The sequence below is a fragment of the Chinchilla lanigera genome, unplaced genomic scaffold (assembly GCF_000276665.1).
Source record: "Chinchilla lanigera isolate Chin_1 unplaced genomic scaffold, ChiLan1.0 scaffold00015, whole genome shotgun sequence".
Classification (NCBI taxonomy): Eukaryota; Metazoa; Chordata; class Mammalia; order Rodentia; family Chinchillidae; genus Chinchilla; species Chinchilla lanigera.
The window spans coordinates 15,220,043-15,245,446 of record NW_004955416.1 but is presented as its reverse complement, the minus strand read 5'-3'; the positions used below and the strand labels follow the sequence as shown (position 1 = coordinate 15,245,446).

Sequence of the window (25,404 nt, the reverse complement as noted above, 5' to 3'; positions counted from 1 at the left end):
GGAGACAGCCTTGTAGTATGGGCTGGCTTCAAGCTTACTTTGTAGCCCAGGCTGGCCTCGAACTTGCATGGATCCTCCTGCCTCAGCCTCCCAAGTGCTGGGATTACAGGCGTACGCCACCACGCCTGGCATGGCTTCCCTTTCTAGCACAGTCTTTAGTACACTAAATTGTAACTGCTTGACTTTTTGCCTGTTGCTTCTACTACCCACAGAGTTCCTGAGGTTAGGGCTGGTTTGTGTTCATCCTGCTGCCCTAGGAATATACAAGAGCTGGCTGGCACAGAGTAGGTACTCAATAAACTTTTATTGGCGGGGGGGGGGGTGTGTGTCTTCTTTTAAGACTGGGTTTCAGCTCAGGCTGTCTTGAGCTCACTTTGTAGCCCAGGCTGGCCCCGAATTTGATCCTCCTGCCTCAGCTTTGGAAGTGCTGGGATTGCAGGCGTGCGTCACCACACTCGGCTCAATAAATACTTGGAACGTGCATATTTCAAATTGAACTTTAAGAGTGATGACGGCTGCAGGTGGCGCTGTTAATTTTCTGCCCTGTTCTTCTGTGTATTGAACTCCTGCCCCTTGTCTCCAGCTTCCTGGTTGGGTTTAGAGGCTCTTCTGGGGTTATTCCAACTTGCCATCATCTTTCCTGATCAAGATGGCAAAACTGCGGCCGCTTCCCCTGATCCATTGTGCTCCTCACCACCAGCTGGGCCTCGGGCATCTAAGCCCCCATTGGTCCACACCACTGAGCTTCGCACCAGCCATCGGCTCAATAGTCGGGGAAGGCTGAGACACGCTCAATCAATCAGTCAGTCATTAAACCAATCAGTCTTCCTCCCGCGGTCTCTCTGCTCCCAGGCACTTCTCGCTATCTGGCTCACGGGCGGTGGGAAGGAAACGCGCCCTCCATGGAAAGGTGACCCTGTCTCGGGGCTCGCCATGACTCACTGGGTCCTGGGAAACCGGAGGGGCCAGAGAAGGCGAGACAAAGGGGAGGTGAGGGCCATTTACCTGCCGTCTCAGCGGGACACTGGGAGACATCTGTGTCCCCAGGAGCTGGGCCCTAGCCAGGCTCCACCCCAGTGCCCGCTGTGACCCCGATGGGGAAGCAGGGAAGAGGAAGCCCGTGCCCGCCTGGGTGTCTGGCTGCTTGCAGTCTTCGGGTCTCAGCCAACCTAGGAAGGTGCTGCTCTGGGTTGTCAGCGCAAGCCTCAGTGTCCCCGGGGCCCGTCCCTTGTCAGGGACACTGACCTGGCGGGCGGAGCTGGCCCACTGCCCTCACCCTTCTGGAACAAGGTCTGATCAGGCTCGTGGAGGAGTCCGCTGCGGGGCACCAGGCCCCGGGGCTGACTGAGATCTCCTTCATTCCGCACCTCCCCTGTGTGCACAGGAGGTGGCCCGGGTGGACATGGCCCAAGCGGAGTGAGTCACCACGCCGTCCGCCTCCAGGGCGCCCTGGGCACCCTCCCTGAGTCTCACAGCTTTGTGGGGTCAGAGCGGCCCATGAGATCCCTCGCGCCTGCCCCGTCAGGCCTAGAGCACTGGTGCCCTGCGCACCCGGGACCCCTGGGGACGAGGCCGGGGCCAGGCAGGGGCGGCTGACCCTGAAATAAAGCTGATGGCCGCCAGCCCTGAGGCCCCCAGCAAGGGAACGAGGGCGCGCCACTCTTGGGGGTGTCGCGAGTTTTGGGGGAAGGCCTCGCCAGCCGTTCTTTGATGTTTCTCCAGTGGAGCCGCATTTATTTTTTGTACTTTGAGAAATTAACTTGCAGTTCTCAGCCTCTCCCTCCCCAGAAAGGAGAGAAGGAGAAAAGAAGAAAGGGTTTGCATTGTCGCCGTGATTGGCACCTCCCGTGAATGAGGGGTCACTGCGTCGGGCTGCTCCTTTTCAAGCGCGCCTCTGCCCTGCACGCTGTATTCAGCCGGAACATTCTTTCTTTCAAAGCTCTGTCTCTCTCTCCCCCGCCCTTTGTGTCTCCGCTCTCCTTCGCTTCACTTTTGCCTTTCATTCTGCACTCACGCCGCCTCCCTCGGGATCGCTCTCTTTTCCTCCCTTTTCTTCTTCTTCTATTCAGTTTCTCTTTTTTTTTCCTTTGCTTCTCTTTTAATTTCTTTCTTCTTTTTCCTTTTGAATAGTGCTTCTGTTTTCAGGGGACGGGACGAGTAGAGAAGTGGGTTTGTGTGGGGAAGGGAGCCTGGGAGTGTTTCTCTCTGCTGCTGCTCTCGGGGTGTTGGGCCCCCCTGCGTGGGACCCCCCTGCCGCCCCCCACCTTGGAGAGCACAGGGTGCGGGCCCGGGAGTCACAGGAGAGGCGCCCTGCATAGTGCAGCTGGCACAGCTGGCCCTGGCCGCGTGCGTGTCTGCCTGGCCTGAGCAGGGCCGACATCTAGGTGGAGATCAGAGGTGAATCCAGGTTCCCCAAACCTCCCGTTTCTGGAGGAGCCTGGAGTCAGCATTCCGGCCCGGAGCGTTTGGTAGAGGCCACAAGAGCTCGCACAGGGGCTGAAGGGAAGCACAGGCGTTCCTGTGTGGCTGTCGTGGGTCGCAGGCCCTGCACATGGGCACAGAGGCTGGAACTGGAGCCCTGGAGCTGAGACCACCGTCGGCCCCCGACGGGCATGGGCTGAGCCTGGTGGAGCTCAGGAGAGGCCCTGCCTCTGGGTGACAGGCTGTGTTGACACATGCTTTGTGACTGGAACGTAAATGTCCCACGCATTAGTCAGAGGGATCTTTAAATGTCACCTGTGAGCTGCTGAGAGCATTCACTCAGGTTTTCCTAAATTATCAAAACATATCAGCTTGGTTCTGTGCTGGCTTCTTTATGTCCTTTAAGCCTGTAGACAGGGGCCTTTCCCGGGAGCTAACACGCTGGCCCGTCAGACGCTCGGCTAGGAGCACACTTGTTCCATCTGCTGCCCTGGGCTCCAGTCCTGTGTGCAGGCTCAGTGGACCCCCAGCAGGACCCCCCCTTTGTTCAACCCCGAGGGCTGCATCTCACTGTGGTCTGAGGGGTGCATGGTGTGTTTCTACCTATCTAGGCTGCAGTTTAAGCCCCTGTGATCTTCTGTACCTTTATAATCACTGCTTCCTCCCCCTGGAATATTCTTTTTAGTCTACTTGCTGAACTCCTACACAACCTATAAAACCCTGCATAGGTGCTGTGTCCCACTTTAACTCCCCATGTAGTTAATCATACTTTTTTTTTTTTAAGTAGAAAAATTTATTGGAGAATAGGAATGGGGAATAAGAATAGCTTCTGAGAGACAGGAGGGATCCAGAATGAGCGAGTTGCCCCATATATCTCTTTTATCCCTTCTGAGACTTTTACCAACCTGCTATGGTAAGCAGTCCTCTCTTGGGGCTCCTTGAGGGCAGTGACTGTGATATCTTGGCTGTGGATTACCAGGAGGAACGGTTACCATCCACATCCCCAAGGGTGCGAAGAATGAAGGGCCTCAAGGAGGGGAGCAGTTTGGAGTCAGGACAGGGTGAAGAGGAGAGAAGCTGTGACAGCTGGGTGCCTCAAGGGCTAGAGGGCGGCTCCAGTGACAGCAGGCACAGATGTGTCCCCGAGAAGCCCACTCTAGATGAGAGAGCGGAGACCAGCTGCGAAGGACCAAGCGTGGTGGTGCACATCTGTAATCCTAGCACTCAGGAGGCTGGGGCAGCAGGCTTCTGTGGGACATCGCGGGGCCAGCCTGGGGTACATAGCGAGATCCTACAGAGTGAGTGGAGGCACAGACCTGGTGTAGATGGCCAGGACCAGTGAGCCATGGCAGAGCTAGCAGAGTGCCCGTGACGAGGTGGAGGGGACCCCCAGCATCAGGCCCCCACTGCTTGTCCTGGCTGTGCCCGCGGGACGCCTGCTGGCGGAACTTGAGCCTGCTGGGCGGGCCTAGCTGGCCACCAGGTTTTTCTGGTTTGCGAGAGAACATTTCCTGACACCCACGAAGGGCTGCACCCAGAGGCGGCCAGGCCTGGAGACCGAAGCGGGTGAGAGGCCGAGAGCCTTCAGTGCTGAGCAGGTCTTACAGTCTTGTTTCCCAGGTCCGTGACGGGACCAGTCAGTTCCCCTTTAAGAATTGGCACCCAGGAATTCTGCTCCTTCAGGAACTGGCTGGGTGGCCCCAGGCGAGTCACCAAGCTAATAATAGTAGTGACACTCAGCCCGCTCTGCTGCGGGCACTTTGCATGATTTAGCTGGGGGGCAGGTGCTGAGGGCACAGCTCCTCCAGGGAGGAGGAGGCTGCTGGCTCCAGGCCGGACTCTAAGCCAGCACTACTGCCACCTGGCTTTCATTTTAATTTCATTTTTTTGTGGGGCAGAGGTGGAACACAGGTGTCCTAACCCTGAGCTACACCCCCAGCTCCATGTCTTTGAAATCACCATTTATCACGATCCTCCCAAGGTATCCACCTTGGAGACAAAACTCTCAGATGCCCAAGTCCCTCATCTAAGATGCCTTGGTCTTTGCAGGTGACCTAGGCACATCCTCCCATGTACCAGAAACCACCTCTTGAGGACTTCCCCCAGGTACAATGTAGCCAGCTGTTACACTGTACTAGTTAGGGAATAATGACAGAAAAAAAAAAAGCCAGGGCTGGGGATGTGGCTCAGTGGTAGAGCTCTTGCATGCACATGCCCTGGGTTCGATCCTCAGCACCACAAAAAAAAAAAGTCAGGGCAGCTTCGGCCCAGACACAACCGCCCAGCCTCACTACATGGTGTACGCTGGTAACAATGGAACATTTTTTCTCCCCCAAATATTTTCAGTCTGCAGTTGGTTGGTTGGAACCTTGGGTGTGGAATCCATGGATACAGAGGACCAAATACATTTCTAAGCCTCACAGCTGCTGTTCCATCAGGTTTGCATGGCTAAACAAGATTCCAAAGGAAAAGCCAGCTGTGGTGGCCATCATCCCAGCTAGTTGCAAAGCTGATGGGGCTGGGGATTTAGCTCAGCGGCAAAAGCGCCTGCCTGGCAAGCGCAAGGTCGTGAGTTCGGTTCCCGGTACCGGAGAAAAACCAAAAAAAAAAAAAAAAAAAAAGCTGAGGCGAGACAGTCACCTGAGCTCATGGGTTCAAGACCAGCTTGGATAATACGGCAAGGCCCAGTCTCAAGAAAAGAGAAAGAGCTATTAACTCTGCTGTCATCTCTGGGGACCATGCTTAAGCAACAAAGTCTAGAGCAGGTGCGTCCAGCCTTCAGGGGGCCTGGGCTACACTGAGTGAAAAGGAGCTGTCTTGGGTCACATACAAAAATATATAATATGGCACACATCTGTAATCCCAGCACTTGGAGGCTGAGGCAGGAGGATCCTTATGAGTTTGAGACCAGCCTGGGCTACAAAGTGAGCTCAAGGCCAGCCTGAACTGCATAATGAGACCCTGTCTCAAAAAGACAAAGAAAGAGAGAGAGAGAGAGGGAGGGAGGGAGGGAGGGAGGAAGGAAGGAAGGAAAGAGAAAGAAAGAAAGAAAAGAAAGAAAGAAAGAAAGAAGAAAAGAAAAGAAAGAAAAAAGAAAAAGAAAGAAAGTTTTATTGTCACTTATTTGGTTGTTTTTGCAGTACTAGAGATGGAATGATGGAACCCAGGGCTCTGTGTTAAGGTATATCCCCAGCCCTTTTATATATATATATATATAATTTTTTTTTTCCTTTTATATATTTTTTAGATTTTTGATACAGGATCTCACAGAGTTGCCCACACTGGGCCCAATCCTGCAATACTCCTGCCTCAGCCTCCCAGGTGCTGGTATTATAGGCATATGTCACCATACCCAACTACACGTTTTTTTTTAAAGGGCAACAGAAACAAAACTAGTGGGGCAATTTGTTTCTGTGACACTAGTGTATCAGCATCTGGTTTGATGGAAGGGGTTGCAGCTCCGAGTCCGAAAGGTGGTCTCCAGAAGCTTTTCATCTAATTTTACTCTGCGTATACTTTGCAAACAAGCACACTGCTGAAAGTGCTGACGTGAAGCGTGGTCGTGGAGGGGGCGGAATTTTCCTTCGGAAGATTGGTATTATGAAAGTCTAGTAAAGAGACACGGTTGAATTTTTCTTTAGTCGAATGGCTGATTGCAACTCTATACATTCCAAAAATTAATAAGTAAGCGGCCATTTTTCTAATACTGGAAGTGCTATATGACACTATTTGGCATATTTTTGTAGTTCTATGCCACAGCTGCTAAGAAATTATTCTAGTTTATTTTAACTTATTAAATTGTTTTGTGAAATAATACAACAAGCTTAAGTTTAATAATCAAGTAAGAAAAGCTCCACTGCCAGGCCCACTGCCAGGCGTGGTGCTGCATACCTATAATCACAGCACTTGGGAGGCTGAGGCAGGAGGATCAACGCCTGAGTTTGAGGCCTGCCTAGGCTAAAAAGCAAGACCCTGTCTAAAAAAATATCCAAACAAAAAAAAACACAAAACAAAACCTATGTCTGTGTCACAGCAGTAAATGCCTGTCTTCCCAAGCGCACGCATGTGTAGATAGGTGAAATCCTGTTATATCCGTAATTGCTGCATGTCATTTACCAAGTTGCACACGTGTCTTGACGTCTGCCACACTTGGGTTTCAGTTCACCTGATTGTGTGGTGGAGCAGGAGGCAGAACTGCACTACACCCTCCCCTACACGGCGTTTAATTGTCACCTGCTTGTCACTTGAGCCCTCACACTTGAGTCATAAAAAATACTGCTAGAAGTCCCATAATAATGTGACAAGGTCACAGTCTTCTCTGGCCGTTTTACTGTCTGCCCAGGGTCACAGGCTACACATACCTGAAGCCTTTCTTAACCATTCTATGCCTCAGTTTCTGTATTTGTCATTTACTGCCGGCTACACCCTGCGCCCAGGACTGATACGCTGCACTTAGAGTTGGCCCAGCTGGTGCAGTAACGCCAGGCAGCGGGCAGCCAACCTGGCTGCTGTCGCCAGCAGGGGGAAGAGCAGAATGGGCAAGGGCCGTGCAGGGACAGGGGCACCTAGTGACATGGGAAGGGCTTTGTGAACTGTAGGGGGCTGGGCCCAGGGGAGGGCATGTGCTCACTCCCCTGCCCAGCCTGTCTTTCTGAGTCCAGAAGAACCTGTGTTTCGCCCCACCTGTGGCACCCAGGGGTGGGGACGTGGGAGGAGGGAGTGGCAGGGTGCTGCCTGTGCGGGGAGGAGGGCACCCCTCACCTCCCGAAGCTTTCTCCTGGGCTCTTCGGTTTGAGGGTTGGGGTCAGCACAGGGGTGGAGATCTTAATTTTGGACCCTACTACCTGCCGTCCTGGGACCCAGCCAGGCGGTTTGTGGAAGGCTAGGCGATCCCAGCTGGCAGCCAGGGAGATGGAGCTGAGATCCAGTGATTCCCAGGAAAAGATGCCCGCAACCCAGGGTTTTGGGATTCATTGAGGAATGTGGTCTTCAGGACTTTGAACCCGGATGAGTCGTGAAATTTCAGAAGAAAAACGATGGCTGTGCCCTCCCATCCCACTAGGGACACAAGGAAAGGATCCTCCTGGCCCATAGCAGAGAGCCATAAGGAGACCCTGAAACCTTTAGGGAAGGCCAGACAGCTGGTTGCCTGGCACCAGTCACCGCCCCTGAAATCATTGCGACACTCAGGCCCCACGCATGTGTTTGCATTTGCGCGTGTTTGGGCGCAAGGCCCAGAGCCCACCTCTCAAGCTCCTAAGTGTCAGCCATTGTGATCCAGATTGGAAAAGAAGCCAGTTCCTCCCTGGCCACCTGGGGCACATCCCCTCTGAGTTCTCGCACCTGTCCTCCTCCAGGGTCCCCGTGAGACCCTGTCCTGGCTCCCGCCTCTCTCTGACCATCTGCTGCAGCTGCCAGGCCCCAGCCTCCTCCTCCTCCATTCCTGGTGAGGGCCAGCCCCAGCCCCCTGGTGGCCTCTTCCTCCTGCCCCGACAGCCCCTGGCCTCCCGCACGCGGTCCCCTCTCCATCCGTGCTGCGGTCGATTGTGGGTGCCTGGACTCCCACCCCTGCGCGGTCCTTGCTGCAGGAAGCTCCGTTGACTGCGTAGCCCCGCCTGCCTCGGATGACAGCCTGCAGGAGGGCCGCGCGTGGCTGGCGTGTGCGTGTGTACACTGCCAGCCGCCACGGCGCACCAGCCGTCCCTCCCCCCAGACCACGACGGCATTATGTGAATGAGCGCGGCATCCGCGGCTCCTCTCCTGGCATCAATCCGGACCGAGTTGGGTGTGTGGGTGACTGCAAAATAAATGTTGATTACAGCGCCGGCTCCGGGAGGCAGTGCTGCTAGGGGCCCTGCGGGGTTGGCAGCCCAGGCTGAGTCACGCTGGCTGCGGAAGGGCGAGAGCGCCCTGCCAGCCCTGCTGCTCGAGGGGCCTCGAGCCCCGGCACCGCCGCTGCCCGCTGCTCCTCTGCGTTCTCCGCCTCCCCTTCTCCGCGCTGGGGAAGGACCCGTTGTCCCCGTGGGCCTTTGGGGAGGGGCTTTCTAGCCAGCAGGGCCCCTCCAGAGGACCCAGGCCCTGCACCCTGAAGATCTTTCTCTTTAGCTCGCAGTGCGTTCAGCCTTCTCTAGGCAGGGGGAGCTCTTACCGCGGGCCACAGAGTAGACTGAGGCCGTGCGGTGTGAGGGACAGGGCCAGGCCGCGGTCTGTGCAGCCTGGGCTCACAGTGTCTGTCTTCCGGAGCACTGGTCCCCGTGGAAGAAGGTTCCCAAGCCCTTAAGTTTAAAAAAAAAACAAAAACCAGTTTTTTTGTGCTTTCATGACACATTTTGTGCTTATCCCCTAATACTCTGCACCCCGGTTCTGTGGCTCTTAATCCTGTCTCTAACCAAACTGTGAGCTCCTTGAGACAAGGGATCTCTGTGCCCCGCAAGCCCCCAGCACCGCTTGGCCCCTGCAGTGGGTGATGAGAGGAGTCCTAACTGCAGCAAGATCCCAGTGTGCCAGCCTCGCTGTCAGGTATCGCATTTCCCGACTCTCTCTCGTCTTCTCTGTGTGCACACACGTGCTTGTGGTACTGGGGACTGAATCAGCTCAAGGCCTTCACACCGAGTTACATCCCCAGCCATTTTATATATAACTTTTAAAAGTTGTTTTTAATTTTTATTTATTTTTTTTTTTTGAGACAGGTTCTCACTAAGTTATCCATATTGGGCTACAACTTGTGATCCTCCTGCCTCAGCCTCCCACAGTGCTGAGATTACAGGCGAGTACCACCACAGCTGGCTTTATCCTTTATCTTAAAAGCCTAGAGGTTAGACTTAGCCTCCGTTGGTGCTCTGGTATATCTGGTGAGCTTAAGCAAGTCCTGAACTCCTGGGCCTCAGTTATTTCCTCTGTAAAATGGGTTTTGTTGCCAAAATGCCCTGATCTGTAACATGATCTCATTAGGGGTCTGTGCCCTGCCTGTCTCTGTGCCCACTGCAGAGAAGGACACCTAATCCCATCACAGCTGTCAGTTACAGGCAGGCTGGGCAGCCTCTCCAGCCAGTCCAGGAGCCCAGGTCTTGGGGCTCTGATGGACATCAGTCCGCGCCACCCCACCACATGCAGCAGAGTTCTCAGCTGCAGCCAGACGCCCTCACAGCCTGTGGGCTCCTCCAACCCAGGCCCCTCTCCTCTCCGTGTGACTTATGTTTCTAGGGGACTTGACACCGTTTTCCACCAGCTGATCTATTCTCCCTGTCACGTTACAACAGTGGGGCCACAGCCATAATCGGCTTGCTTTATTTTCTCTGGTAAATCTGTTCCTGGACCTTTGTTTCTCCTGTCATTTCTGATCACCCGAGATTAAACACAGCCACGGAGAAGCCGGGAGGAGGCTGGGCAAGGGGCAGATGGGACGCCGGCAGAGGTGCAGCGGGAAAGAACATGACTCCAGTGGGCTCAGGTCTTGCCTGTGTTTCTTGGCAGCTTTGTCGCTTAGACAAAGAATAGCTTCTCCAAGCCTCAGTGTGCTCATCTGTAAAATGAAAACGCCATACTAGGGATCAGTAAATGATGGCTAGAAAATGACTGCAAAGAGCAGACAGCTCTTACTTCTGCCTTTAGCGAGATGGGTGGAGAGCCTAGGGCCATGCTTCCTTCTCTGGGGCAGCTGAGGACCACGGGAAAAAGGGCTTTGTGGGTGTGGCTGGGGTGCGATCCACAAGTGCTAGGCAAGCACTCTGCCCAGAGCTGCACCCTCAGCCCTCAAGATTTTGCAGAACTGAAAATTCCCACCATGTTTGCACGAGGATCTGCTTGCTGCGCGCCTTGGCCTGGGTCTCGGCCACCAGGCAAAGTGGGCCGGGAGAAGAGCCTGGGCAGCGGCATGGTTGGCTTTCCCTGGCCCTTGGGGAATTCCTGTCTTGGGCAGCACTGTGGGGGATTTTGGGGATGGGCTTAAGCCACGTTGTAGGACCTCCCCGGCTCCAGCCTGGGTTCTTGCTTTCCCTTAACTTGACCTTTGGGGGAGCTCAGCCCCTCTCTAGGAAGTGAGGCTTCCCTGCCCCCCCGCCACCATCCTATGTATAGCTATGTCCCCAGCCCTTTTTAATTTTGCATTTTGTTTTGTTTGTTTGTTTTGTGACAGGATCTCACTATGTACTTTAGGCTGGCCTGGACTCACTGTGTAGATGAGGCTGGCCTTGAACTCAAGGTGATCATCTTGCCTCAGCCTAAGTGCTGGGTAATTTCGCTTTTTTTTTTTTGGTCTTTTTGAGACAGGGTCTCTCTACACAGTGCAGACTGGCCTTGAGTTCACTTTGTAGTCCAGGCTGGTCTCGAACTCACAACTATCCTCCTGCCTCAGCCTCCCTACTGCTGGGATTACAGGCGTGTGCCACCATGCCCGGCTATTTTGCATTTTGAACAATTTTTTTTCCTGGCTTTTTGAGATAGGGTCTTGCTATGTAGTTTAGGCTGGCCTTGAACTATGTAGCCCAGGCCATCCTCAAACTCACAGAGTTCTTCCTGCCTCAGCCTTTTTTTTTTTTAACCCCTTTGGGTAACAGGAATTGAACTCAGGACCTCATGCTTGTCAGGCAGGCACTGAATTTTAAATTTTGAGACAAGGTCTCACTCATTAAGTTGGCCAGGCTGGCTTCAAACTTCAGATCCTCCTGCCTCAGCCTCCTAAAGTACGAAGATTATAGGCATGTGCTACCAAGTCTGGCTGTGTGTTTTCTTCCATCCTGCTGCTGCTGAGGTCAGCAGGAAAGCTCCATTGTGGTGGGCAAGGAGTGTTCCGAGATCTGTCTCCTGCCCTGCACTGTGGGGACTCAGACCCTTAGAGAGGCCCCAAGAGAAAAGAGACCAGGGCTAATGGGAGGAGCCGGGGCTGATAGAATGGAGTTTCTTTTCCTTTCCTTCCTTTCTTCTTTTTTATTTTTAAGCAAGAGGTAAATAAATGTCACACTGGGATGACAAGAGAACACTGAAGAAGATAAAAGGACAGCAAAAGGGAGCGAGAGGCCAGAAGCAAAGGACATGGGGCGATTTGGGCTCTGCCCTGCGATGCGCAGAGAGATGAAAGAGGAAAGAGATGCGATGGGATCGCAGGACTGAGTGGCAGAGCGGAGGATGGGGTTGCCACGGAAACGGAAGAGGGGAGGGATGGAGGGAGAGGAAGATAGGATGGAGCCAGCATGGAGGGCTCAGGAGAGAGGAGGGAGGGAGGGGTCGAGGTGAGGCTCAGGGAGGGGGTGGGAAGCCACAAGGGGCTCCTGGGTCTGAACTGAGGTTGGCGGGGGAGAAAGACGCCACCCAGGAAGCCCACCTTTGCCAAGACCAGACAGGATAGATAGATAGATAGCCCTCTCCACCTGCCCGTCGGGACTGCCTCAGTTTCCACAGCTGTAAGGCACAAGTGCTACTCCCCACCCCCAAAGGGCCGTCCCAGGGTCTAGGAAAATCACATGCTGGTGACGGACCCGACTTTCCGTCAGCTGCTCACGCCTTCCCTCCGCTCCTGATTCTTACCCTTGTCTCTTCAAACTCAGGCGCTAAGGTGTTGTTTCTCCGTCACATGAGGCTGATGACTTTGGGGACCAGCACAGCGTTCTTGTTTGAGGGACCAGAGTACTTTTTGCTTCTGGGATTGGAAGAGACGCAGAGCCTTCCAGAAACCTGAGGCTGGCTGTGCCTTCCCCGGGAACCAGAGCCAGTGCTGCAGCTCAGGTTTGGGGTTTCTGCTGAAGCCAGGGGTCTCTCTGCTCTGTCTACCCCGCAGATGGCTCTCACAAAAGGGCACCGAGGCACTCTGTCATGGATGCCAAAGATTAAGCAAGTGATTGCACAAACAGATCATTAACAGACAGTTAAAAGTTATAAGGTCTAACAAGGAAACTTGAAGCTGCTCAGAACTTGGGGCTCAGGCCTGGTTTAGGGGACTAGAGAAGGGTGGAAATGGGGAAGAACATTGCAGGCCCCACGGGATGTGATCGAGGGTGGCCCGTGGGGTGGATGTCACCGGGGGTTGGTGCAGGCCTGGTGCTTGTTTTGGTTCCCTCCCCCTTGGCGGAGTGTTTGAGGGCAAGGGGCAGACATGGGCCAGGACACTCGAGCGATGTCCTGCAGGAGGGCTGAGTGCTGGAACCCCTTGCTGCCCACATCCCACGGCACCCATGCCCACAGCCCCCAACCCATGGACCGCACATAGCACTGCAGGGCACAAGGGGGTCACATTTAGCACAGGTGGAGGAAACACACTGGGAGTCGAGAGTTCCTGTTGCGGGGAGCAGAATCCTTCGGTTTCCCCATCTGGAAAAGGAGGGTCCCCGAACTTCTCTCAGCCCCTTGGGGAAGACTGCAAGACTTGCTTTGCGGGCCACAGCCAGAGTGGCTCTGACAAAGGGTCTGCAGCAGGCCGCTGTCCTGCCTCGGGGAAGCCGGTGTCCCTCCTTGGCATCAAAGAACATGACAGGTCCACCCTGGGTGTGTGCCAGGCAGGCGGGAGGATGGGGCCATGGCTTCTGGGGACCCGTGACCTTAGACCCGAGATGACACAATACTGAGCATCGCGGCCGCCCTCTCAGTCTCTCTCATTCATCCGTTCTTGGTTCTGCGGTGACAATGGTCAGCTGCCTCCCCTCCTCCTCATGCTGTCCTCTCTTTCCTGAGCCCACTGTCCACAGTCTACACGGGGGCCACGGGCCTCCTAAACAGATCTCATTAGCAATCAATGTGACTGCCAGTCGGAGTTCACCAGAGCAGTGGAAGCGAGAGGAGATATGCACGGGGAGAGAGCGGTGCACAGGTTATTTTGGGAAGTTGGCTCACGTGCTTGTGAGGGCCGGCAGGTTGGAGTCTGCAGAGCAGGTGGGCGGGCTGGGAACTCGGACCGGATTTGTAGGTTACGGAGGCAGATTTCCCTCTGGGGAAGCGGCAGCTTTGTTCACAGGGCCTTCCAGAGATGGAGGAGGCCCCCGCACGCCCGGGGGCTCCCCACTTCACAGAGGGGGCTTGTGGATGTTAACCACCTCCACAGAGTACCTTTACAACGCCATCTGCGTGAGTGTTTGACCAGACCATGGGGCACAGCCACGGGGACGCAGAAGTGAACTGGCATGGACTGGGCTGCAGCTCCTTGGAGCTTGCCCAGCATGCACAAAGCCTTGTTCCATGCCCAGCATCAGGAAAGATAACGCAGAACTCAGCCGCCCCGGCGATGTTCCCAGGCAGGGGGAGGGGCCCTCGGCCTGCCCCAGAACACTTCCTGGCAGGTGGCCCTAGATGCCATGGGGCAGGGAAAATGCCAGGGAATTTCTAGTGCCAAGGAAGGGCAGACCTGGCAGAGCCCCCATCAGCCCAGGGACAGGAGAGGGGCCTGATAGGATGGCATTGGATGAGGTGTGCACATGGTGTCTCTCAGGCACAAGGCTGAAGGGAGGTGTTCTAGGCCTTTCTCAGCACCATCTCACTATGGGACCTTGAATGAGTCCCTTCCCTCCCTAGACCTCAGCTCTACCCCCAGCCTGGTTTTTTTGTTTTTTTTTTTTGTTTGTTTTTTGAGACAAGGTCTTGCTATATAGTTTAGGCTGGCCTCAAACTTACACCAGTCCTCCTGCCTCAGCCTCCTGAGTGCTGGCATTACAGGTGGGCACCACCAGGAGGTAAGCCATAGTGGCATATACTTGTAGTTGCAGCTACTTAGGGGCTGAGGCAGGAGGATCACTTTAGCCCAGAAATTCAAGGCCAGCCTGGGCCACATAGCAAGACCCCACTTTAAAATAAATACAGTGGGGGAGGGGGACAATCAGACCCTTGTTTGCTTGGTGGCCCGACCACTCCAGCTCCTGGAGTTGGGCTTCAGTATATCTGTCCACAGGGAAAGGGGAAGCTGAGGCAGAGATGGAATCCAGAGAGGAAGAGACTCATACACTTCCCCTGGGCCACGCCACCCCACCCCCAGGCCCCCGGCACTTTGGAGCCCGGGCTGTGCCCCTGAGCAGAAGTGAGACTGGCAAGGAGCCGCGGCTTGCACAATCCTTGGGCACTCGCTTCCGCTTCCCGGGTTCTCTTCCTGGGTCCACCTCCTGGTCTACGGGGAGGATGGTGGGGCGGGGGCAGAGTCCAGAGCCCCGACTTCCCTCTCCCCTCCTTGGGGCAAAGGGCAGGGCACAGCTGAGATGGGCCTGAAGGGAATGCCAGGTCACATTCCAAGAGGCCTGAATATCACTTGGGCCCTGCAGGGTCATGCAGGGTGGCATCTCCTGCCGCCCTAAGATCCTGTCAGGTCCGCTCCAGGAGGGCAGGAATTTTGCTTGGCTTTCTTGGTCTGCACTGGCTGGTACCCGATAGGCACTCAGTCAGTGGCTAAGTTGCAGGATTAGAGCCTGGTGATTCAAGGCCAGCGTCAAGGGACCAAGGGCAGAACTGGGCTGGGCCTATGCCTGTCATCCCAGCACTCTGGGAGGCTGAGGCAGGAGGATTGCAAGTTGAAACATAGCCTGGGCTGCTTAGCAACCTAGCAAGACTCTGTCTCAAAAATAAAAATGAAAAAGAGCTGGGGGTGTAAATCCAGTGGAAAGGCCCCTGGGTTCAATACCCAGTACCAGAAAGAAAAAGCAAACCTAAGCCCTCAGCATATGCCCTGGTCACCACTGAACTGCACTAGGGAGCTAGGACCTAGCAGGCCTCAGGGAGTGGTCATCAAACTAAACCAGTCACAGCGTCCTGTGTCTTCAGCAGCTTTTGGGCAGCCTCCCTGGTGCTGGGAGTTCATCAAAGCAGATTCCAGTGTCACCAGGTCCTGTTGGTTCAAAATGGCTCTTGTCCCACCAACCCCAAGCCAGGCCAGGCCAGACCTTAGGGCTGACCCACCCCAGAGCCGGTACCCGACAGCTTGAGGAGGGGACCCTGCACCACAGGCACGCAGGCCAGGGGGACACACACTCTGTTTCAAGTGGGCCTTGTGCCTATTTTATACACAAGGACACTGAGGCCTGAAGGGCCAGAGGACTTGCCCAGGGTCACAGGGCTGCCATCAGTGGTTATGGGAACCTTAGTAGAGTGGAGAAGGGGGAGAAGCAGTAAGTGAAGTAGAAGGAAGAGACACGGGGCAGGGCCCGCACCTGGGTTGGGAAGGTCTCCTGGTGGGACCCTCGCTAGGGTGGTGCCTAGACCTGGGAATTAGGGCAGGCTGGCTTCCGGTGTCCCCTCCCCCTCCCTGGCTTTGTTTCTTGGCCTCCACAGCATGTGTGTGTCTTCTTCCCTCCCTCCCCCTCTGTCTTTCTCTCCCTTCCTTCCCCCAGCTTAGGCTCCCCTGCCCCTCCCCCCGCAGTCTCCCTCCCTTCCTCTCTCTGCATGTCTCCCTCCCTCCATCTCTCCCTCTATGGCTTCCCTTCCCCCAGCACATCCACACCAGCCAGCTCCTGGGTCTCCCTCTCCCTGTCTGTACCACCTACTTCCTCCATGCCCTGGAGATGGCCGGAGTCCTAGCTGTGGGGAGCTGAGGGACACCTGGGGTTACCAGCCCAGGCTGTGGAGGGCCCAGGGCTCTTGCCAAACCTGCTCTGAGCCCACAGCCTAGGAGGTGAGGGCCTTGCCCGAAGAAGGGAGAGGCCACCCAGACCCTGGGCAGGTGGCTGATGGGCCTGGGGGCACCTGGAAGGCTCTGCTCGGGCGCTGGGCGTGAAGCAGAAGCAGAAGGAGCCACGGCATGGGGAGGGGGACCCAGGCGCTGGCCCGGCAGGGAGAGGGTGGTTTCCAGCACTGCTGCCATGCAGCACCCACGGACGGCAATGGGAAGGGGCAGTCGGAGCCCCTGTCCTCTCCTCTCCTGACGTGGTGGACGCGCATGCACATGCACACACGTGTGCACATAGCCCGCACCTGCCTGGGACAGGGTAGCATGGGTGCAGGGCTCAGGCAAGTGTCTGTCCCCTTGAGAGGACAGGTGGACCCGGATACCCTCGGGGGTCCCAGTCCCCTCCACCTGGCTTCCCCTGCCAGGCCAGGAGAGGGTAATGGCACAGTTGCCCAGGTCTGGCTTGGGTGCTCCTGCTGGGCCCTGGCCACCAGGCAACTTCTGCTTGTTGAAGAGGCTGCGCTCAGAGCCCTGCAGCCCACGTGCGCAGGGCGGCCTGGGTGCGAACGCCGCTCTACCCCACAGGCAGGGCGCTCTTGGACACCCTGTTTCAGGGCTGGGAAGTGGGATTGCTTCAGGGTTAAATGGCTCCCTGGCACAGGGCAATGATAAGCTGGAGCCCTTCCGCCTGCATTTGTGGTTCACTGTTGGCACCTCTCCATGCCCACCCCCGCCTCCGCCCCCACCCGGTCGCAGAGCCCTCCAAGGTCAGGTCTCCGGCTGCATGAGGGAGGGCAGACCTGACTGGGACAGGCTGGGTTTGCCAGTGTGATAGTAAGGACTTCAAGGCTGAGACGCGGGCCTCTCCCAGGAGGCCCCGCACCAGATCTGTGCTCCGGCTCCCATGTGGCTTGGCCCTCTGCCCTCTGAGGTAATGTTTCCTGGTGCCCTCCCCTGAGGTCACGTGGGGGGTTGTGGCTATCGACCTTCAGAGGAAGGATCTAAAGTCTACGCCAACACCTCATCTCTCCACTACCCACAGCCAGTAACCCTCTCCCCTCCACAGAGAGGAGGAGCGGAGGCTTGGGGCAGGTCTGGACTTGGCAGGGGTCACCCAGGTAATGAACTGCAGAGCGGATTTGAGCTCACAGTCCAGTACCCAGCCCCACGCACAGGCTTCGTCGGGTCGCTCAGTTCCTCTTCCCTTCGCGGGCCCTGCCTTTGGGGAAGTCTGGAAAAAGTGCTGAGCGCATTGTTTGCTCAAAGCCACAGCAGACACAGGAGGGCTGCCGCTGGCTGCTGCGTCAGAGGCGGCTGCGGTGACAGGAGGCGGCTGCGCTCCCCGGCTTGCTCAGGAAATGGGCAGCGGTGGTGGGCACGGCAGGCCCCTTCCAGGGCTGGCGGGGCAGGGCCCCCTGCTCAGCTTGCCCTCTCCACGCGCAGGGCCTGCTCCGCGGCAGGGCTTCGGCACTTACGGCCCCAGCGCTGAGCACAGAGCTCTTGTACCAGAGTCGTCCTTGGTGTCGCCAAAGCTTTGCTCCAGGCTGTCTCAGGAACTCTTCACACTGGTTAGGACTCTGCTGAGCGAAGTCCCTTCAGCCCCCATGTGACCTCTGGGGCCTTCACACCTTTGCCTGGGTGGGTGTCTCACCCCCATCCTTTAGATGGGGAAACTGAGGTGCAGAAAGGACGTTGAAGTGCCTTTGCTTAGTCACTTGTGACTGAGTGAGCTGGGACATAAAGCCAGGCGGGCTGAAGGTTCCTAGTCTCATGCCCTGTCCAGAGCTGGCATAGGAGTGGATGGTCCTGTTCCAGATGGACGCTGAGCCCCAAAAGTCCTTTCCCCCTACCCAAGAGCCCCACTGGAAGCTGATGGTGTAATCTTCCGGGCCTGTTCCAAGGAGGCTAAATTCCCGTCTCGGGTATTTTTAGGCGGCCGTAGGAAGGGGAAGCTGGTGGTGTTGGGGCGGCCTGGCCTGGCCTGGTTTCCTCAGGAAGGGCTGCCGGCTGCCATGTGCTCCCACAGCTCCACACCTTCCTCTCTGTGAGCTGGGCGCTGAGCCAGGCAGGCCTGGGGACCTGGGGATCTGGGGACCTGGGGCCCAGAGGAGGCTCCACACGTCCACGGGCACACGGCCAGGACATCACGGTCCTGGGGAGCCCAGGGTAGGCCGAGGCAGGCAGAACCCTCTGGAAAGGCCAGGAGGCAGGGGACCAGTGGAACCCAGGACCTTCACACTGAGCTTTATTTTTATTGTGACAAGGTCTTAACTGGGCCCAAACTTGGAATCCTCCTGCTAGGGTCAGTACCTGAGCAGACGGGCATAGTTTACCAGCACCTGTGAGATCAGGGTCCCAAGCATGGTTGCCGCCAGGGGGCTGGATGTGTAAGTCAGATAACAGCTATATTTTCCTTGGTGTAAATTTAGATATTGAAATGTGTGACACGGAGCTAGTCCAGAACAATGACCTGTGTGACAGGCAGACCCTTGGTGATGGGGCTGATGAGTGGCGGCCGATTCTGGAGACCCCTCCAGCACCTAATTTATTGTTGTGTCTTGTCCTCATTCACACAGCCCAGGTGTCACACACGGTGACACTTTTCTAACACCTCCCTCACGGTGCAGACCCCGGGTCTGTGCGAAGTTGATGGCTTTGGCAATATGGCCAGTGGGGCTCCTGCATGCCAGAATGAATGTGGTGCATAGTACATTTGAGTAGGTGGGTTTTTAAGCCAGCTTTTATAATCATAGATGGTTACTTTTTGCATTTTCAGTCAGATTTCTGAGAACTTCTTCAGGGGCCTATTCAAGAGTCACTGAAGGGAACCCATTGTACAGTTGGGAAGACTAAGGCACGCAGGGCAGGGCTCACCCAGGCCCCCACAGGGCAACAGAGGAGACAGACACACAGAGGCGTCATTGCTCCCTGTAACTACAAGTGTGTCCCATTCCCAAGAGCAGTGTAAATAAGGCATCGGGCCAGACACGCCTCCATTAGCCCAGCCTGTGTCCACCCTGCCGTGCAGCCAGCAGCACTAACACTCCTCCTTCTCCTCCGCAGCGATGCCCTCCTAGCCAGCCACTGCGGGATGGAGGGCTTCATGGACTCAGGGACACAGACGGACGCCGTGGTGGTGCTGTCCTTGGCCCAGGCCGCAGTGCTGGGCCTAGTCTCAGAAAATGAGCTCTTCGGAGCCACCATAAGCGCTGAAGCCTTCTACCCGGACCTAGGGCCAGAGCTGTCGGGGGCAGCCATTGGGGAGCCCCGGCCGCCGGGCCCCAGTGTCTACCAGCTGGCTTGCAACGGGCAGGCCCTGGAGGAGCCGGTGGAGGAGGAGGTGCTGGAGGTGGAAGCGGCCTTCGAGAAGCACACGCGGCGGAAGACACGGCCACCCGTGCGGCTGGTGCCCAAGGTCAAGTTTGAGAAGGCGGAGGAGGAGGAAGAGCAGGAGGTCTATGAGGTCTCCGTGACTGGGGATGACAAGGGTGCGGGGCCACGCGAGGCCCCTGCTGAGGTCGCTGCGGGTGGCTGCGAGGCACTGGTGCAGAGCAGCGCCGTCAAAATGATCGACCTCAGCGCGTTCAGCCGCAAGCCCCGGACGCTCCGGCACCTGCCTCGAGCTCCAAGGCCGGAGCTGGACGTGGCCCCCTACGACCCTCACTTCCCCGACCCAGCCCGGGAAGGCTTCCCCGAGCCCAGTGTGGCGCTGCCCGGGCCAGAGGCCTTGCCCTCAGAGTGCGGTTTTGAGCCACCCCACCTGGCCCCCCTGAGTGACCCCAAGGTCCCCACCATGACCTCCCCAGAGCCCGTGAAGCCGGAGCAGGGCTTCGTGTGGCAGGAGGCGGGCGAGTTCGAGGTGGACGCCGCAGGCTCCACCGTGGAACGCCACAAGAAGGCCCAGCTGGACCGGCTGGACATCAACGTGCAGATCGACGACTCCTACCTGGTAGAGGCGGGCGACCGGCAGAAGCGCTGGCAGTGCCGCATGTGCGAGAAGTCCTACACATCCAAGTACAACCTGGTGACGCACATCCTCGGCCACAACGGCATCAAGCCCCACTCGTGCCCGCACTGCAGCAAGCTCTTCAAGCAGCCCAGCCACCTGCAGACACACTTGCTCACGCACCAGGGCACACGGCCCCACAAGTGCCAGGTGTGCCACAAGGCCTTCACGCAGACCAGCCACCTCAAGCGCCACATGCTGCTGCACTCCGAGGTCAAGCCCTACAGCTGCCACTTCTGCGGCCGCGGCTTCGCCTACCCCAGCGAGCTCAAGGCCCATGAGGTGAAGCACGAGAGTGGCCGCTGCCACGTCTGCGTTGAGTGCGGCCTGGACTTCTCCACTCTGACCCAGCTCAAGCGCCACCTGGCCTCCCACCAGGGCCCCACCCTCTACCAGTGCCTCGAGTGTGACAAGTCCTTCCACTACCGCAGCCAGCTGCAGAACCACATGCTCAAGCACCAGAACGTGCGGCCCTTCGTGTGCACGGAGTGCGGCATGGAGTTCAGCCAGATCCACCACCTCAAGCAGCACTCGCTCACCCACAAGGTAAGGGGCCCAGGCGCCACCCGCCTGCCCACCTTCGTCCGGGACCCTCAGAGCCCCTGTGGGAGAGTTCGGCTGGCACACACATGCTAGCAGGTATTGTTGGTAAGGCATTAGCACAACCAGGCGTGGCAGCACAGACCTGCAGTTTCAGCACTCTGGAGGGCTGAGGCAGGCAGATCACAAGTTCAAGCCCACCTTTGGCAACTTACTGACTTAGCAAGACCCTGTCTCAAAATAAAAAAAGGGCTGGGGGTATAGCTTAGTGTAAAATCCTGAATTGAATCCCCACTACTACAAAAAAAAGGAAAGAGGGTTTTCCTTGTACAGATGTATCTTGGTGAATATTAGAAATATAATTGGAATTAGATTTTCTTTTTTGAGGTGCTGGGGATCAAACTTACAGCTTCACATATGCTAGGCAAGTGCTCTACAGCCCCAGCCCCTGTTTAAAGTCTGTTTTGAGAGGTCTCAATGAGTTTCCCAGATGACCTCAAACTTGCAGTCCTGTTGCTTCAGCCTCCCAAGTAATAGAACTAAAGATGTGATGCCCAGCTGGGATTTTTTTTTTTAATACAGTAGTAAAGGGGCTGGGGGTCTAGCTCAGCGGCAAAGCGCCTGCCTGGCAAGCGCAAGGTCGTGAGTTCGGTTCCCAGTACCGGAGAAAAAAAAAAAAAAAATACAGTAGTAAAACTTTACTTATTAATTTAAAAGAATTCTTTTGGGGCTGGGGCTGGTGGCACACACCTATAATCCCAGCACTCAGGAGGCTGAAGCAAGAGGTTCATTGTGGGTTAGAGCCCAGGCTGAGCTAAACAGTGAGTTCAAGGCCAATCTGAACTCCATAGCCAGACTCTGTCTCAAAAAAAAAAAAAAAAAAGGTTCTCAGTGAAATGTTGGCAGAACCCAAGGAACACAGTTTGAAAATCACTGAAGTAACCTAACCTCTCATTTTCCGACTGGGAGGCCTGAGGCCTGAGAGAGGCCAGGACACCATAGGGACCTGGGCGATGTGGCCAGAAACACATCCCTTGCCTCTCCTCCTCACAAAAGTACATTGAAAGCCGTGGCTTCCTTTGGAGTAGGCCAGATGCCTTGGGTGAGAGCGGAAGAGGGGAAGGGAAGCGTTTGAGATGGAGCAGGGGGTTCTAGAGAGTGGTTTAGCAAGGGTCGTGAGGGCAGAAGACTGAGTGGCCCCTTTGTCCATGTCCCAGACCTAACTTGGACCCATCCATTCCCTGCGCCCTCCTCTTGCTTCCCTCCGGCCGCCTGTCCCCTGCCCTGCCTAACATCACCTCCTCACGTCGAGGCGGGTGGAACAGGGCCTCTCAGGGCCCAGGGCCCTCTCTGGCAGGTGGCTGACTTTCAGGGCTCAGTGTCCAGGGTGCTTCCTCCCTGCGTGTGGGAGCCACGGTGCTGCCGCAGGTTGGACCTGGGACCTGGTTGTCACTGCAAACATGACAGGGAGTGGGGTACAGCAGCCTGCCAGCCCAGCCTTGTGCAGCCCTGGGGGCTCCCTCTGCTGGGACAGGGACAATCTCACAGGTGTCCCTGCCAGGGCTCCTCCATTCGATGGGTGGCAGCTGCCTAAAGTGCGACACTACACAGATTCGGGGGCTCTGATTGGCTGTATCTGTGGGGCAGAGACAGTGGAGGAGATGGTCCATATACTGCTGTATTTGCCTTTTTCTCCTGTACTAGAAGACTTCCAAATCCCCTGCAAGTGAGCACAGTACTAAAAGATAAAATATACTGTGAAGGAAAGCTGAGAGCAAAACTCAAAAGCTAACAAAACAGAAAACATCCTTAGCATCAGCCTAAATCTACACCACGCACATGTGCCCACAGACTCCTGGGTGGCAGGGCCCCCTGGTGGTCAAGTTCCCATATGACAGCTCTCAAGGGTGCTAAGAGAAAGGGACCTGGGTCTGTAAAATGTGGAGTACTGACCCTGGGCTCAACCTCCAATCCCAGGTACATAATAAAAAATGTTCAGGACAAGTATATGGGCAGCACCAGTGCCTGGGGACACACATCTGTCCCATTGGGTTCCTCTGACATTACAAGCTCACCAGAGAGGACGGCTCCCAGCTTGGACCCCACCTCTCCCACAGACTGCAGGTGTGCGCCACCCGGGGAAGCCTGCGGACCCCATGCCTGAGGGTCTCCCGGCGCTGAGGGGCCCAGAGCTGGGGGTGGTGAATCATGTCAGGCGCACCTGCTGAGAATACAAGTTCCCAGAGGAACACCACAAGCCCCACGGCTTTAGACTCCATGGAAGGGCCTGAGAGGCTGGATGGGGACAAGAACTGCAGGTGGCTTTTGTCACCAGCAAGGGTTAGAAGATGCCCCTAGCACAGTCACCGGATGGGCTCTGACATGTTGAGAACCCAAGTCCATACAGAACTGGGTGTTTGTCATTTTTCCAGGTTGAGGGTCATAGCTTTAATCTCAACAGGGCTGTGGACCCAAAAGACCACCAGGGGGCAGCACTGAGGAGGAAAAAAACAACACACACATCCTTGGATGGAGTAGGCCAGGGCCATCAGGTGAAGGCCATGTCCCGAGACAGCAGGCCCCGGGTGCTGGCTTATTGTAGCAGGCGCGGTCAAAGGCACCTTGGTGTGCTAATGCGGACCTGTGTGCACACCCTCCCCGCTGAGCAGGCGCCACCAAGGCGGCACCAAGGCGGCACGCCCTTTCCACCTCTCCCCGGAGACTTCCTGGAGTGAGCAGCCTGCCTGTGCCCTCCTGGTGGTCTTCAGCAGGTGGTCCCCACTGGAAATATGCCTGGAGGAGACTGTCCCGCTGTGCCGGTGGACCCCACAACCCTGAAGCCTTTCCCACAGCTGCAGTCACCCCTCCCCGCACAGCCCAGGCATGGCCCTGACCTGGTCGCCCTTCCCCCCAGGGCGTGAAGGAGTTCAAGTGCGAGGTGTGTGGCCGCGAGTTCACCCTGCAGGCCAACATGAAGCGGCACATGCTGATCCACACCAGCGTCCGGCCCTACCAGTGCCACATCTGCTTCAAGACCTTTGTGCAGAAGCAGACCCTCAAGACCCACATGATTGTACACTCGCCCGTGAAGCCATTCAAGTGCAAGGTAGGACGAGCCCCACGAGGAGGCCAGGGGGAGCTGGGGTCCCGGCCAGACGCTGCCACCACTGCCACCAGGTCACCTCAGGAGCACAGCACAGAGAGGGCCCAGGTCCCGGACTCCGGGTGGCAGAGGTCGGTGGCGTTTCTGATGGCTGCAGTGCAGAGAGGACTGCCTGTTTCTTGCCTCTTGGGCCCGGCGGTCACACGGGAAAGGACAGCTGGGGCGCAGTCCTTTGCGGTGGGCAGGGGCCGGCGGGGTCACGGGCTGACGCGCCTGGTGTTGCAGGTGTGCGGCAAGTCCTTCAACCGCATGTACAACCTGCTGGGCCACATGCACCTGCACGCGGGCAGCAAGCCCTTCAAGTGCCCGTACTGCTCCAGCAAGTTCAACCTCAAGGGCAACCTGAGCCGGCACATGAAGGTCAAGCATGGCGTCATGGACATCGGCCTGGACAGCCAAGGTGGGTGGGCTGAGCACCAGGGACTGAGCAGGGGTGACCCGAGCGCCACCCCCTCGGGAGCCCCTCATTCGGGGAGGGCCGCAGGGAGGGTGGCTGAAGCCAAGAGCTCCCTGGAGCGGGCTCAGGGCCCGAGTGGGGCGACCCCGGAGGGCTGGCCTGGCCGTGATGGTGGGCATCCGTGTCTTCCTCCAAGGGCTCCCCCGGGCTCGCAGAAACCCTAAGAATAAAAGCAGTAACTTCATCTGTCGAGTGCCGTGTAACTCGTGTGGCCCCCACAGCGAGGCTGGGTCTGCTGTCACCCCAACCCACAGCGGCAGAAACCAGAGAACAGAGTCGGGTAACTCGAGGAAGCTCACGGTCCAGAGGGGGTGGCAGAGATGACCTCTGAGATAAGCACATGGGGAAAAAGTAACCAAAGGGGAAAATGGCACCTGGAAGGATAAGGGAAAGCCCAGTGAGGTCGCCATGGAGGACCTACAGACGTGGCGGGGGGTGAGCGTCCCTGCAGCCAGGACAAAGCGGTGCATGGCCAGTCTGTCCTCACAGCACCTGCCAGAGCGAGTGTAACCCACTTACGCGGGAGGGAGAAACGTCCTGCCAGCCGGGCAGCTCCAAAGCTGTTTGTTAGGAAACATCCAGTGTTAGCAAAAGCCCTGCCCCCAGCGCTGGTCAGAAGTACCAGGGCCCTTCTGCCGGAAGTGCCCCTGGAGCTGACCTGAGTCTCAGGCCTCACTGTGGGTAAGGCCGCCTCAGGTGCACGGGAAGGAGGGAGCTGAGGGCGCTTAGCGAAGCGCCTAGCACGGCCAGAGTTTCCACAGCAGCAGCCGTTTGGCTGCCGTATCCCTGACCTCGGCTGGGAATGGCCTGGGGTTCCCGGCAGGAGCAGGTGACTTGTTGGTTTGGATTTGTTTTGTTTTTCAGTAGTTACTCCTAAGGCTTCTGTCAGGTGTGGTGAAGCACACCTGTAATTCTAATACTCCAGAGGCTGAGGCAGGAGGCCTAAAATGCAAGGCCACCCTGAACTACACAGTGAGACCCCAAGACCCAGTCTCAAAAACACAAAACATAATAATACTTAGAAGACTTTGGTGGGCAAGGAGGATCCCTGTCGACAGCCTGCTGTGCCCTCGGTAGCCCCTTGTCACAAAGATCATGAGCACTGTACCACTGCTAGAAATAAGGACTCGAGCCCTGCCCAGGACTGCTAGTCAAAAAAAAAAAAGATCCCAGGGGCTGGGGATTTAGCTCAGCGGCAAAAGCGCCTGCCTGGCAAGCGCAAGGTCGTGAGTTCGGTTCCTGGTACC

At 56.7% G+C, this 25,404-nt stretch overlaps 1 protein-coding gene across 3 annotated transcripts in view; it reads left to right on the top strand.

Annotated features, from left to right (window-relative positions):
• The window catches only part of Znf710 (zinc finger protein 710), a 63,201-nt gene that overhangs the window by 33,296 nt on the left and 4,501 nt on the right, over positions 1 to 25,404 (top strand). The window contains exons 1-4 of one of the 3 annotated variants that reach the window (XM_013512543.1): positions 9,145 to 9,187; positions 19,055 to 20,543; positions 23,452 to 23,643; positions 23,926 to 24,100. In XM_013512543.1, the coding sequence (XP_013367997.1) occupies positions 19,083 to 20,543; positions 23,452 to 23,643; positions 23,926 to 24,100 (1,828 nt within the window). In that variant the 5' untranslated portion in view covers positions 9,145 to 9,187; positions 19,055 to 19,082. Of the gene's footprint in view, positions 1 to 9,144; positions 9,188 to 11,898; positions 12,142 to 19,054; positions 20,544 to 23,451; positions 23,644 to 23,925; positions 24,101 to 25,404 lie in introns of those variants that run through there. The other 2 variants (XM_013512544.1, XM_005381537.2) reach the window with 2 other exon arrangements.